This window comes from Meleagris gallopavo, chromosome 2 (genome assembly GCF_000146605.3).
Source record: "Meleagris gallopavo isolate NT-WF06-2002-E0010 breed Aviagen turkey brand Nicholas breeding stock chromosome 2, Turkey_5.1, whole genome shotgun sequence".
Lineage (NCBI taxonomy): Eukaryota > Metazoa > Chordata > Aves > Galliformes > Phasianidae > Meleagris > Meleagris gallopavo.
This window is the reverse complement of record NC_015012.2, coordinates 54,619,786-54,633,780: the sequence shown is the minus strand read 5'-3', so window position 1 is coordinate 54,633,780 and position 13,995 is coordinate 54,619,786. Positions and strand designations below refer to the sequence as shown.

The window sequence follows — 13,995 nt, the reverse complement described above, 5'->3', positions numbered from 1 at the left end:
TAAGCCAATCAATGCTCAGAGTAATTCATGCCTTCTAAGACTCCATTCACATTTTAATGAAGGTTCGTTTATTATTATGAGGTTATATATCATAACAAAATTGGTATCATAAAGACTGAGTAGCTATTCAAAGAATAGTCAGTTTTGTTAATGCTAGACCACTGTTTTTAAAAACGTGGCCTATGAATTACCTTTAAAATTCCATAAAAGTTGACAATAAAAACTAGCATACTGTAGAATCACTTTGGAATGGTGCCTGCACCAACAGCATACAAATATTTAGCAATGAGAGCATGAAGTGCAAACTGCAAAGGCTAACAAATCACACTTGGTTTAGAATTCAAGTTTATCAAAACTCCCATGAACAATTTCTAATAGAGTGCTTTCAGTCAGAGATACAAACTATGCATTTAGAAATATGCATTATTATAAGCCCTCTGCAGTACATTTATTAGTGCATAAATAACAAAGAGAATCTGAAAAATAACTTTAAAATCCTTCTTAGGCATTAATAAGCATAAATCTATTGCTTTCCCCGAGAATTCATCTTTATATAAATTATCAAGAAACCAGCAGATAAATGTGTAAGAAAAAAAACTCTCATACTTAAGGAGTTGAGACAGGGAAAAAGGTTTTCCTTTGCTTTTTAAGTTTAGAAGTGGACACATAAAAGCTACAAAGTCATTACAAGCTTGCAAGGCAACAGGTAACTTCAATATATTTAGCGTAGACCTTACACAGAAACCATGGAAAAGTGGAAGTCAGGCTCCATCTGTTAGGAATCAGGCAGACTAAGCTACACTGTCCTAAGTAGAGAAGAAAAGATAAGGTCAAGGCCACCTCCCTCAGTTCTGCATGTCAAACTGCTCCAGCGGTCCATAGACAACAAAGGTGGTCATCGCAGGTTCCTACAAGTGTGATTCCTAAAACATGCAGATAACACTGCAATTTCAATCAGACTTTCTGCCATATTTGTTGATTGGCTCTTCTCAAAATCTCATTCTATTCTTCAAAAAACTACACCATTCCTATTTATACAAGCTTAAAAGTAAATGCCTAACATCCATACAATTTCTATAGGAATCATAGAATCACAGAATGGTTAGAGTTGAAAGAGACCTTAAAGCCCACCCAGTTCCAACCTCTCTACCACAGACAGGGCTGCCAACCACCAGATCAGACTTCCAAGGGCCCCATCCAACCTGGCCTTGAATCCCCACAGAGAAGGGGTACCCACAGCTCCTCCAGGCAGCCTGTACCACCACCCTCTGAAAAGGGTGGGGAAAAAGAGGCTTGTTCTTATTTAGCAGCATTGCTGAAATGCTGATCAAGTGAAATGAATTAAATAAATATCTTCACAGTACCAAAGATTTAAACCTGAAGATATCAGTAGTAGGTTACTTTTTTTTTTATGTCACAAAAAAATGTATCACTATAATGGAATTAAGCACAATACAGATTATGTCAGAGTCCCTGAAGAGAAGCAGAGCAGCTGAGAACCATGCAGAGACAACTATTTTTCCTCTGAGACTGAGTCACCATTAGGCTATCCAAGAATTTCTCCAGCCTAGACATGAGGAAAACATTCCTACTTCATCTTTCCCTACAAAGTAAGACACACACAAGGTGGGACAGTCATTAAATAAGAGGGACTAAATTCTGTATTTATTCTTATTAATAAACATTTCATATAGCCATTATCTTATTACAGCTAAAAATGCAATCACTACTATCCCTACTAAGCCACTGAAAGATTAAGTGGCAGATCTTTTTCACTCCTTTATGATTACTTTTTATAAAGTTATATCTACATCATTTTATTATTATGAAAAACTCCTATTTAAGCAGTGAAATAGAAACACCAAAGATGAAGATTCCATTAAGTTAATACGAATCAGTCATTACAGTCACTAATCAGCAAAGGTGAGAGGAAGAAAAATGTTTCCTCTGATGTACTGCAAATCTCAAACAGCACAGAAAGAGGATTTTGAAATTCCAGGGATTTTTAATTTACATTTTATTGTATCTAAGTAGCTGAAAGACATCAATTTCATTCAGCAATGGCATTTAACAGTTTTAAGGATATAATGATATTAGGCTTACACTCCTGTATTAAATGCACTTAAGAAACTAGGTAAAACCATCTGGTTACTTTCTACACAGTTACACCAAACATGCTCAAGGTACTGTAAAATAAAAACCACACTATCTTCTTGCTCCTCAAAATGCTTTCCAGATCAGAGCTGCAAATACTGCAGCTGAGGTGGGGATGTTGGCACTATTTATGCTTATGAACTATTTTCCTGAGGATAACCATGCTATTTCTTGGCACAAAGTATGTGACTATAATAAGGTTGAATTCAAAATCACAATAAGCATATCCAAACACAAAAACTGCATTAAATATTGTTAATAGAAACCAGTCTAATCCAAAAGGGAAAACAGGTGATGGAGGAGCCACAGAATGCTACATGCAGTGACATTTCATAGAACATATTCCCAACATGCTTGACCTGTCCTTACATTAAAGCATTTACTGCTGGCTACTGTTGTAGATAAGTGGACTCTGATTCAGCATGTATGTTTTTGCACTCTTAACAAGACATCTCCCCAGCAGTTCCAAGTTAGGGTAAAATTAGAATTACTACTCAACAACATTATTTCAGCATAAGGAGGACTGATTTCTTCTCTACAACAGTTGTACCCTGAACACCTGCTAAAGTTAATAAAAGCTGCAGAGGAAGACAATTTAGTCTTAAGTGATTATCTTCCCCATAAATTGTTCTTAAAAGTATTACTTCCTTTGAAGAACAAGCAATTACAGTTAAGATTTATTGATTTCATAATTCCACTTAGCGAACTAAATTTAAAATAAACGAACCCCAAGAATGTTCAGTATTCTATGAAGCGGATGTTTAAATAATCTGAATAGCTGATATCTCTCTACACTATTCATAGTGAAAGGATTTGTTAAACTCAAAACGTGAGGTACCATCTTCTGAAAGTAATTGTGAGTCAAACAAGAAGCTGAAATGGTTTGTTCTGGAGAGTGCCACTAAAACTGCTGTAAAAATAGAAATAAAAGAAGAAGAAAGCTTACTACAGGTGCATCAGTCTGAAAGAAGAGCTACTGATGTACCTTGATATAAGTGGGCTTGGCTTACCCTGGAACCTCAAATCCCATCGACTGTTTCTTTCCAGACACTGTCATTTTGGTAATTTTCGGCACAATTTCAGATTCCATTCTGGCTGACTGGGAATCCCTTGATTTTCCTAGTAATAGACAAAAAGTATGTTTGAACTTAAGTCATGACTAACAGGTGTTACATACAAAGTTTAACAGGTTACATTCCTTCTCTTTTACCCAAAATTAGCAGTCTGTGATAATTATGGAATTTCACATTTCAATTTGAATAGATACGTCATATATATAAGCAACAAACTGATCTACAAATATTTCTATTTTGAATATCTAATCTGCATCTCCAAGCACTGATGTGACAGCCACACCATTTAAGAGCTTAGCTATTTTGGCAGTAATTCTGCAGATTGACAGAAGCATATCAGAAAACACAAGGATGAAGAAAATACTTTATAACTGCTCATTAATCGATCTGGTTAATTCTTTCTTACAAATTTTCTTTTGTCTCAATACTGCTGAACTTTTAGGTACAAGGTGGAAAAAAAAATTGTCTACCTCAGATACTGCTAACAGCAGCAGAAAATACAGATGGGTTACTCGGCCTTCCCACAAACCTGTAAAGATTGCAGACTCAAACTAAACTACATCAAAGAAGCCAAGCAACACTCAAGCTAGCTAATTTAAAGGTAATTATGGAATGAAAACCAGAACTGAACATCCTACTCCCTTTTAAAGGTATCAATTTTTACCATAATTTACGTGAAAACACAGATACAGTAAGATTGATTTTGAATTTTGTGAAACTACATTCAACAAACCTAAAGCACAGTTCCTTGGAAAGCTGCTAAAAAAGTTATTTACCTTGGAGATGAGTAGCATAAATAAAAATAGTAAACTAGTTCTTTTCTTTCCACAACTCCCTGTTTAATGTGCTAAGTAACTCCTTCCTCCCTCTTTTAAAAGATTTCCAGCTTTACAGTATGAGTGACAATATCTTTTCAAAGATGTTATATACACGAGACAGAAAAACAATAACCTGAATTCAGAATTACTACTGAACATTTTATACGATCTCTACCTACAGATGCATCTGAAAACTGGAAAAATGCTATTAGTCTTCAAATAATACTCAAATTCTGACAGTCACAATCAAGTGAACACTCTGAATAAGAAGTTAATTTTTAAGTATTTTAGGTTACTGTTGTACGATGAACTATTGGAGCCATTTGGTCCCGCTCATTTGATTAATTCTTTATTGCATCCTAAAGTATGACAGCTACACCTCTAAAACCACACAATCATAGCTCTGTAAAAGTTGTATGTAAAGTTGTGGTCAAGCCTGTTGAAGGTTTGTTTCAGGTACGGAAAAGGAATACCACAGACACGTCTGTAATAGCATACCATAAAAGCTGTTGTGCAATCTTTCAGAATTTTTTTTTTTTTAAAGCAGAAAAACAACTGTTGACTGAGAAATTCTTATATAACTTCATCTCCCTTGTTTACCTTATCTGTTGATACTTATTTTTGTTATATGCAGCCTGGAGATCTCTGAAAGAAGCAGACTGCATGTGTATCATTACTAATTGCAAACCAATTGCACCAAATAAGGAAAAGCAGTATCAAGAGAAATAACGGTAGCAGCACAAATTATGGTTCACAAAAACTAAAAATTTTAAAACTGCGAAATAGTAAAGATTCAGAGAAAAAGTTCTCATAAATAACAGGCAAGGACTGACAGATAAATGCAAAGATTTTCTTTCATATTCAAGCACCTACCCAGGTCTCTTACGTCATTTTACTTTATTTTTAATGAGAACTTAATTATTTGAGTTACAGTAAAAATTTTTCAGAAAATTTCCCATTTCAATTGAAAAAATTTTCAGTCAGACATCGTCTTCAACTGCTAGTTAGACACAAATGTTTCACAGGTCATTTGAAAGGTGAATTACAGTTAATTCTCAGGAAATATCATGTTTGAAATCAGGCTGCTAGGAACTAAGAATTACTAGAACCACAATGAAAAAGTTGAAAGAAATCAATAAAAGAAAATATTTGTTACTGTGTACCTTGCATATCACTTACAATCCATTAGCAGTAGTTGTTAAATTTGATCCAGTATCAAAAGTCACTAGATTTTAAAAAAAGTTATATTCTCTAATCAATTTATAAATTAAGCTTCAATCTGTACAGCCGTTGGAATGTTTTACATTGATCCAAAGTTAAAGGTACCAGGAAATGAAATATATTCCACAAATCTAGAATTTAACATTAATTTCAAGGAAGTTAAATAGTCACCTTCAAAAGCACTATGCTACTCACTCTCTAGACAAAATCTAAAAGACTAAACAAAATTCACTAGAACTACCTCACTGACACACACAACTTAAAATATTTACTGCAAACTGAAACATTAAATTATGCACCTAGAAAAAACATGTCACACCGATCAAGTGATTGTGTTAGGAGAAAAGGTTCCATATGCAGAACACTTAGCACTGAAACACAGCTAAGAAAACAGGGCTGAACAAAAAGAATTAAAGCCTGAAGCATTCACACAGTGCAACAAACAAACACTGAAATCTAAAGCACTATTTCAACATAGCTGGAGTAAGGAAGGAGACCGGGATCACATACAAGGCCAAAACAAACCATAGAGGACTACCCTGTAAAGGCAGCATTCAAACAGATGCAATAATCACACAATAATTATTAGTAATAGCACTGGTAGAAGTGTCAAACACCACTTTTTTTACTCCACTGTTTTCACAACTAAGTACAATAAAATCAAACAGCTCATTTAAGATAAGGATCAAGCCTGATTCTGTGCATTGCAGGTGCCATTACAGATTAATAGTTAGAGGCTTCAGTACAAAGGACAGAAGCCTAGGAACAGAGCATACTTTACTATCTAATCTATCGAGTATTACAGAGAACTGCACCATAAACCTTATCCACGTTAGCAGACAAAGCAAAAGCTATTCAGCACTTAACAGATCAAATGCAAATCCTTAAATTGCACCTTGGAATTAAAAGGAGTTCAGTGCGCAATGCTGATATAATTCCCAAAAGAAACACTTCTGAATCAACAAGCTAAGTATCCTAAGGCAAGTAAATGTGCAAAAGTGTAAGGTGCAGTAATCCCAATCTGATTAGGATAAAAGCAGATGCAAGAAAATTGACCTCCAAAGGAAAAAGGAGATAAACTTCTTGCCAAGAAAAGCTTGACAGACATTCTTCTAACCATATGCCATTTAGACATTCTTAAAGACAAACCCAAACAACTCAGTGACAATGTTTCTCCTAACACCAAGATGTATATGAAATAGAGATTAATAATGACTCTTTACTGAAGTCCTAAAGTAGCTCCAATATTTCACTTACTCTAGCTATACAAAAAGCAAAAATGAGAGGGTCATTCATAAATTAGAAAAATATAAAGGCTTGTCAATATGATAGCCATCACAAGAATGTTTTAAAATAATAAAAGTTTCCTTTTTTTAAGCAAAGTAGTTTTCAGATACTAACTACTGAAGACTACACTGATGTCACTGAACCTGTATTACAAGTAAAGCATAACTACGGGTCAAACAGTATTACAAGGTAAAACATGCACTGATGCACCTTGCATCAGTTTTACATTAGGATGAGCCCAATACCAAAGGAAACAGAGAGACCTGCACTGACATTACTCAAGTACAACTGTGATAGTGTATGACAAAACTAACAAACATCTCTTTCCTTTATGCTCCTCTTTGCTTTTCCCTATCCTGTGACTGCCCTATGGTCTTCCAGCTGAGGAGCCTTTTGATTTGGTCAAGAAGTCTTACCAGAGACACCCGCTGCAACTTGAAAATTATTAGTAGTACAACCCTGAAATCTGATGGCATAATGGAGTACTCGCAGACTGAAAAACAGGAGACAGACATACATATACAGCAACCAACTACAACATCAGAGCAGTTTTTAAAACTGAAAACAGCCTCTCAGATTGTTCATGGTCGAACAGCAGAAGTGCACGGATAAGTCAACCATCTTCCTTTACCATAATCAACTTCCCAGATTTTGGGTTTCCTCTGTAAAAATAGCTCAAAGGATTACCTGCAAAAGATTTAAGCAAACAAACCAAAAGATTATTTTACCTTCTTTACCAAATAAAAAAGATTTGACAATTTTTTTTTTTGTGTGTGTGTGTATTTACCATTCTGTTAGTTTCAATGAAAAAGTAAAATTCATCTTTAATTCTGTTGGAGGCATGGAAGAGGTTTTTTTTTTTTTTTAGCACTTGGAACAGTCAAATGTCAGTCTGCTCTGTTCCCAGGTAGATTAGAGGCACATATAAACAACGTAAGTCTGCTAAACATCTGTTATCTCAAGAAATGTAAGAAGTGAAATAGGGAGGAAAAAGTATTAACACTGATACTGTAGAAATGAGCACTAGCACCAGTAGTGGTCCTCTGATTCAGATGACTGGATCTTTTTAACAGTAGAAACAAAATGTCACCTTTTTCAAATCCTGCGCACAGAGACTACTCCTCCCAATTTGCTTCCCTTCATTAAATTGGGTAACAGCACTGAAACCTTACACTAAACTGTATCATTACACTGTGAATCCTGCTTCTGAGAAGATAAACTTTAATCTTTATGACGCCTGAACTAAAATAAAAAAAGAAAAATAAGAAGATAGGAAGTATTTCAAGGTGTCAAGCATGTCTCGCGTCCATGCTTCTCAGATGTTAACTTTATTTAAATAAATCCAGGCTTACTCAACCACCTGCAGATTAAAAAAAAACTATTCTGTGCCTTTTGCTTATTTTGCTTTGGGGCTTAATGGTTTTTTAGCACCAAGAGACAGGAACCTTTGAACTTCACTTTGCTAGGAAAAACAAAATTAATTTACTTAAGCATGTCCTCCCTCAGACATCCAACTTTGTGAGCGTAAGTTCTACACATTTATATGAAGGTCATTCTGAAAGTGCAGATCTAGCTTATTCACATAATAGATGCAGCATCCACGCAATCCTCTTCTTTAACTGATAGCCTGCTTTTTTTTTCCCTTGAATAACAAGGGTCTAAAACTCAGGTTTTTGTATGTCTCCTGAAATTACTAAAACTACTGATTCTGATATACACTTCTACATTAAAACTGACCACTCCTATACTGAACACTACATGTTCTTAAGAATCCCAATAAATTCATATGTATTTTTTTGTCACAAAAAAATGAATACTTCTTATACTAAAGAAAATCCAGTTTTCATATTTCTGTGCAGTATCAGTCCATTGTCAGAATTGGAAAACAATTTTTCTCTTTGAAGGTATTTCAAAACATTTTTTCCTAGTATCATAAATATTAAAAAAAGTGTATTAAATTCTAGTATTCATCCTCAAACTAGAGATTCTACTTGCAAACTTCCCAATAAACTGCAGTAACCTGCATTATTTTCACTCCAGATAAACACACAAAGCAACAAAACACAAAAAACATAAAGCAATAGTGGGGGAAGGGGTTAAGTGCTGCGTAAACCAGCAGTAGCATGGAAAAACGTATATGTAACCATGTCTTCCGATCTAGGGAGATATGGTTTGCATCCCTCCCTCTGCCACAGACTTTCTATATAACCACAAGCAAGTCACTTAAACCTTCACCTACCAATTATATAGCAACATTCACCAATTTCATAAAGGAGAAAAGACAGGGCACTGGCACTGCGCTTTGTACCATCACATCAAGAGACTGTTCCTAGTGTTTCATGACTCAATGAGTCATGAAAAGAAAAGAATTTTTTTATTTTTTAAGTGCTCTACTGGTGGTGCACCTGAGTCCATTAGCAGTAACACCAGTACAGACAGGACATAATTCTGAAAAACAGATTTGATAACTGAGGCTTACATCACAATAATACTTTCCTTCCTATATGCTACAACTTATAACTTATAACAACTTATAACTAAATTTAAGGCCCTAAGATTGAAAATAATAATAATAATAATTCCAACCATGAGTTTTCCATGAGACAGCTGATGCAGAGATGCCAGTGTGATTACATATAATCTCCTGCTCTGAAGAATCTATCATCCATTTGCCCACACATATACAGACTTACATTAACATTTAATACATAGAAACATCATTGTAATAATCTATTTCAAAATACTGATTACAACATGCTTCAAATTTTTTATATTCCTTCATGAACGCCATAAAACCTCAACAGCTGCTAGCCTTTAAGTTTCCCTTAAATACAGAATAACTGTATTTTTCTCCATTCAAATTCCATAGCCCACAAGAATAACATGAGAAAATATTTTTTTAAATGTCATTAGAAAGCTGCACAGTACTGATTTTTTTTTTTTGTATAATTATCTGAACTATTCAAAACTCATAAATTCTATAAAATGACCTAGAATTTGCAGCATAGTTCAGATTCCCAAAGCACACACTGGATCTTCAGTGGTGATGGTACAGAGAATTATCAATATATCATAGCACTGGGAACGGTACCAGAACTCCAGGACTCTGACCGTGTCCTACTACTTACGCAAGCAAGCATCTGAAGCAACAAAGGGTAATAAGGAAAGGAAAAAAAACCAAACGTAATGATTTAGGAAAGTCTCTTTCACTCCTCTATTATTCAGTTGCCTTTAAAGAACAGTCTGAGCGACTGAGACTGAAATAAAACTGTCATTTGTCAAAACTCAAAATAAAATGTCACTCCACTGTATTTAAATTATACCAGCTCAGAATACTTATTTTGGGGAAAAGTATGACATTATACTATTATAAACTGCAATGAACAATAGATGTTAACAAACTTCTCACTCTCATGAAAATAATACAATATATGAAAATAAAAAAGGCAATATGCTAAGTTAGCTTCTACAGTACTTAAACACATCCATTCTGAAGCCATTACTGAAAACAATTCCTCAAACAAGAGCATTTAACATTTTCTCTTTAAAAGAAAGGTTATTTCCTAATAGAAACCACAGTCAAGGTTTCCAGGTAACTTTGTCTTGCTTTTATAGGTACTGCCTTCTCTGTAAAGTTTCAGATGGTGAATATGACTTTTTTCATGAAACTGGGAGTAGGAATTTTCACTGAAAAATGTTGAAAATAAACATATTTACTTATGTCTGACTATAACAATTGCTTCATTTTTAAGGTTTGATAGCGTGTGTGGGAGGGGGAGGACATACTCAGGAATATCAGTCAATAGCTTGCTCTACCTTCAACATTGGCCAATTCTTTGCAGCCCCAACAAAACAGACCTGCTACAATTTACTAGCCCAACCCTGAAGGTGCAGAAACAGCTTGCCGTGCTACAGCCAGCTGCCACTTCTGCATGTGCACCAGGCACTATCAGAGGAGCTAGCAATTTCTCTTGCAACAGTTAGCTGGCACTAGACATTGCTCAAGGCTTGCTTTCAAAGCTAACAGCTTCTGGCTAATTGAACAAATGAGTTTTTGCAATTATGAGTTCAAATAAAGTGTCCTCCTAAGGTCAATTTTTTCCCCCTCCTTCCAGACACAGATAGAACAAGGAAACTGGAAAAGAGCGGGCATAAGTTTACTTTCAAAAAAGGCAGCAAAAAAATATAATTTGCCTAAATTAAACCATTCAAAAAGATATTTTTACTTCCTGAAAAACAAGGATTAAAATAATCAAACATTAATAAAACAGAGGAGAGCAACAGTGAAAAAGAAGAATTTGAGATTATTTAAAAACCTAAATTGTGGAAAAGTTGTACTGAAAGCAGAGAATGCAAGAGGACACATACTGAGTGACAGATCACACACAGAACCTAAACACGAACAGCAGGAGCAGAAGAGGATCGCAGAAAAGTGATGCAAGCTATGGGTGGAAAAAAGTGAATGTGGGGGGAAAAAAAAAAATCACGCACAATAACTGGAAAAATAGGGAGACTAGGAACAGCTAGATAGATACTGTACTGATCACAGAATGGCCTGGATTGAAAAGGACCTTAAAGATCATCTAGTTTCAACCTTCCTGCTATGGACAGGGTTGCCAGGCACTACACCAGGCTGCCCAAAGCCACATCTAGACTGGCCTTGAATGCATCCAGTGATGAGGCATCCACAACCTCTCTGGACAACTGGTTCCAACGCATCACTCTCTGTGTGATGAAGTGTAAAAAATAGAAACAAGATGAAAAACTCAGAGTAACATGAGGAAATGTATTTAGAACAGAAATAGGAATCAAATGAAAAATTTTGAGCATGACTTAACAAATTAGAGAATGACACACACACTGAAACAAGATCAAGTTGAAATGGATGGAGTGGAATGGCTTCTAACTAGGCAATAACATATTATCCTTCCTGTCTGGACCTTAGCCAGAATTTCTGTAGTCTCACTGTAGCCCTGCCATCAACATTTTCTCTCTAACTGAACCCAAATGATGAATATAGCAATCAGTTACTGATATATTCTCTTGCTCTTCTTACCAGAAAGAAGTACCTTCTAGTGGAACTTTACTAACTGTGAATTTTATATTCAAATTGTGTGCATTCAAATACTCAAACATTGCTAAATTGACCAAAAAAAAAGTTATGTTAAATTTTTTTTTTTTGTACCCATTGCCATTGTACCTGCAGGCTTCACAAGCAACTTCCTTTCACCATTTTAGTAGTTTTTTTTATTCACAATGTCATTATTCCATTTGAGAAAGTAACTTGGAATATCTGATATCCCAGAAAAAACTAACGTCTCAGAGAATGGTATAATGTATTTTATATGTCAAATTTCTTACTGACCTCTGTCACAGCTGTGAATATTCAGAGCTTTAATAGATTAAACTCTTCCCTGTTTCCAGATGTTTAATGTGACACTCCAATCAGCAATCACCCTGAAGTAGTGTTTACGCAATATACTTCAACAATGGAACCCATAGTTCAGTTCTATATGCAGACCATTGATTAAGCCTTTTCATAGACGTGGCTATTTAGTCTGCAAACTGTGAATGTAAACCAGACTAGATGAAAGAAAAACATCGTCACTGGAGTAAAACTCTCATTTCAAGATTTCCAGTTTCATTAAGCCAGCACCTCCGGAGTAAAAGGAGCAGAGGTCTACTGTACGGAAAATCAGACCTGTGGGGGGATGTCTGTCTTCTAGAGATTACACAAATATCAGCTGTCTCCTTTTGATGTTTTCAACATGTAAACATTTAAAGGTCCAATAGAAATTCACAACTATTAAACAGTTACTTACTCATCTGTCAAGTTCTAGATAGCAATGTCTCTGCAATATTTTTCATGCCTATTGTGCTTATTACTTGTAGCTAAGTAGGCTAAAACTCAATCCTTCACATAATTGTAACTCACTGCAACTCATCCTTTAACTACTGAAACCATATTTTTGGTAGGTGTATTTCTTGCACTACTCTCAAGTAATGCCAATGACATCCCTTCTCAATCCGTAACAAATTTGCTGTAAAAATAATTTACGTATTAGACATTTGCACTTGTTCTGTACGAGCACCTTTACTCTCCCACACAAACAACTAAATCGTTGGTGGTGTTTTCTAATTCAACGAATTTTTCTTAAATGACTGTGAATTGTCTTTCACTGTGATTTAGAAAACGCTCAGATCGATATTTCTGAAGTGCAACTTCCTACCATAAATGGTCATGTAAAGAGCAGAGTCAGCACCATATGTAGGATAACCCTAAAAAGACATTATCTATTGCTACTCCGTTAATTGAGTAGAATACACATAGGCCATGCAAATGAACAGAATTTCTGTTAAAAGCTTGGCCCAAAATGAGTATGTAAAACTGAAAGTACAATATGTACATTCTATTAAAATTATAATTAAATTCCCCAAAATAACAGACAGCAACTTCAAGGCTTAATTCTTAATTAATATTACAATGCCAGAGGATGGTGCTATTTGCTTGTACATCCTCCAGTTAATTCAGAAAAAAAAAAAAGTCATGCCTTTTACACACACTGACATTCTCAATGATTGCATTACAGGACTGTTGAGATTTTACTAAAGAAAACTTTCCCAATCCACAACTTCTATTTATGCACTAAAATATCTTCAGTAAGCAGCAGAAGTTAATTATAAGGAGAATAATAACAAGAGAACAACAAATTGACAGTACACAAAAAGTAGAATCACCTTGTATCTGTTCAGCTCCTCCACAACTGCTCTACAAACTTCCCCCAGAATGTTAATAATGTGTCCTCTCAAAGTATCAGGAGACATATATACACAGTAGTCCACAACTAGAATGTTGAAGCTGCAACTATTTTCACTTTAAGTTTCAGAAAACTGTTTTGTCAAATAATAATGCAGTGAAAACCTTCAAAGTAGGATTAGCTAAAACCTTTTTTTAATTTAGGGCCTTTAAATTTTCAACTCTACTACTCTTTTGGTGACTTAGCAACCGTATTAGACCATGACTGGGCCAGAAAGACGACATATGGGAGAATTAATATTTTCTTATGAGAAAATTTGAGATATTAGTTCTTCACACATGCACATTTCTATTTCTCTGCAAGTCAGCCCTATATAAGGAAAATACTCTTACTTGATCTCATTCCATGGTGTAAAGGATGGCAGCAGAGAGTACAAGGTCACAGTATAAGGCTCATTAGTATATTTCAGAATGAAAGATTTCTGGTTTCAGAAGACCAAAAGAATAACTTAATCATATATCAACATCTTCTAAAAGAAAAGCAATTTAACAGCTTCTAAGACACTACTGTAAAAAAATCTAAAAGTTCAATATATAAAGGTGAAATAGTTCATCAACTACTGAAAACCATATATATAAACAAACGTATACAGTGTCCACAGCAAACTGACACACAGATGCATTT

The 13,995-nt window shown here is 35.0% G+C and overlaps 1 protein-coding gene across 1 annotated transcript in view; it reads right to left on the bottom strand.

The window, feature by feature from the left end:
- The window catches only part of HBS1L (HBS1 like translational GTPase), a 105,624-nt gene that overhangs the window by 24,230 nt on the left and 67,399 nt on the right, over window positions 1–13,995 (bottom strand). Inside the window, exon 6 of the mRNA XM_010707323.2 lies at window positions 3,165–3,273. Within this exon, the coding sequence (XP_010705625.1) occupies window positions 3,165–3,273 (109 nt within the window). The remainder of the gene's footprint in view (window positions 1–3,164; window positions 3,274–13,995) is intronic.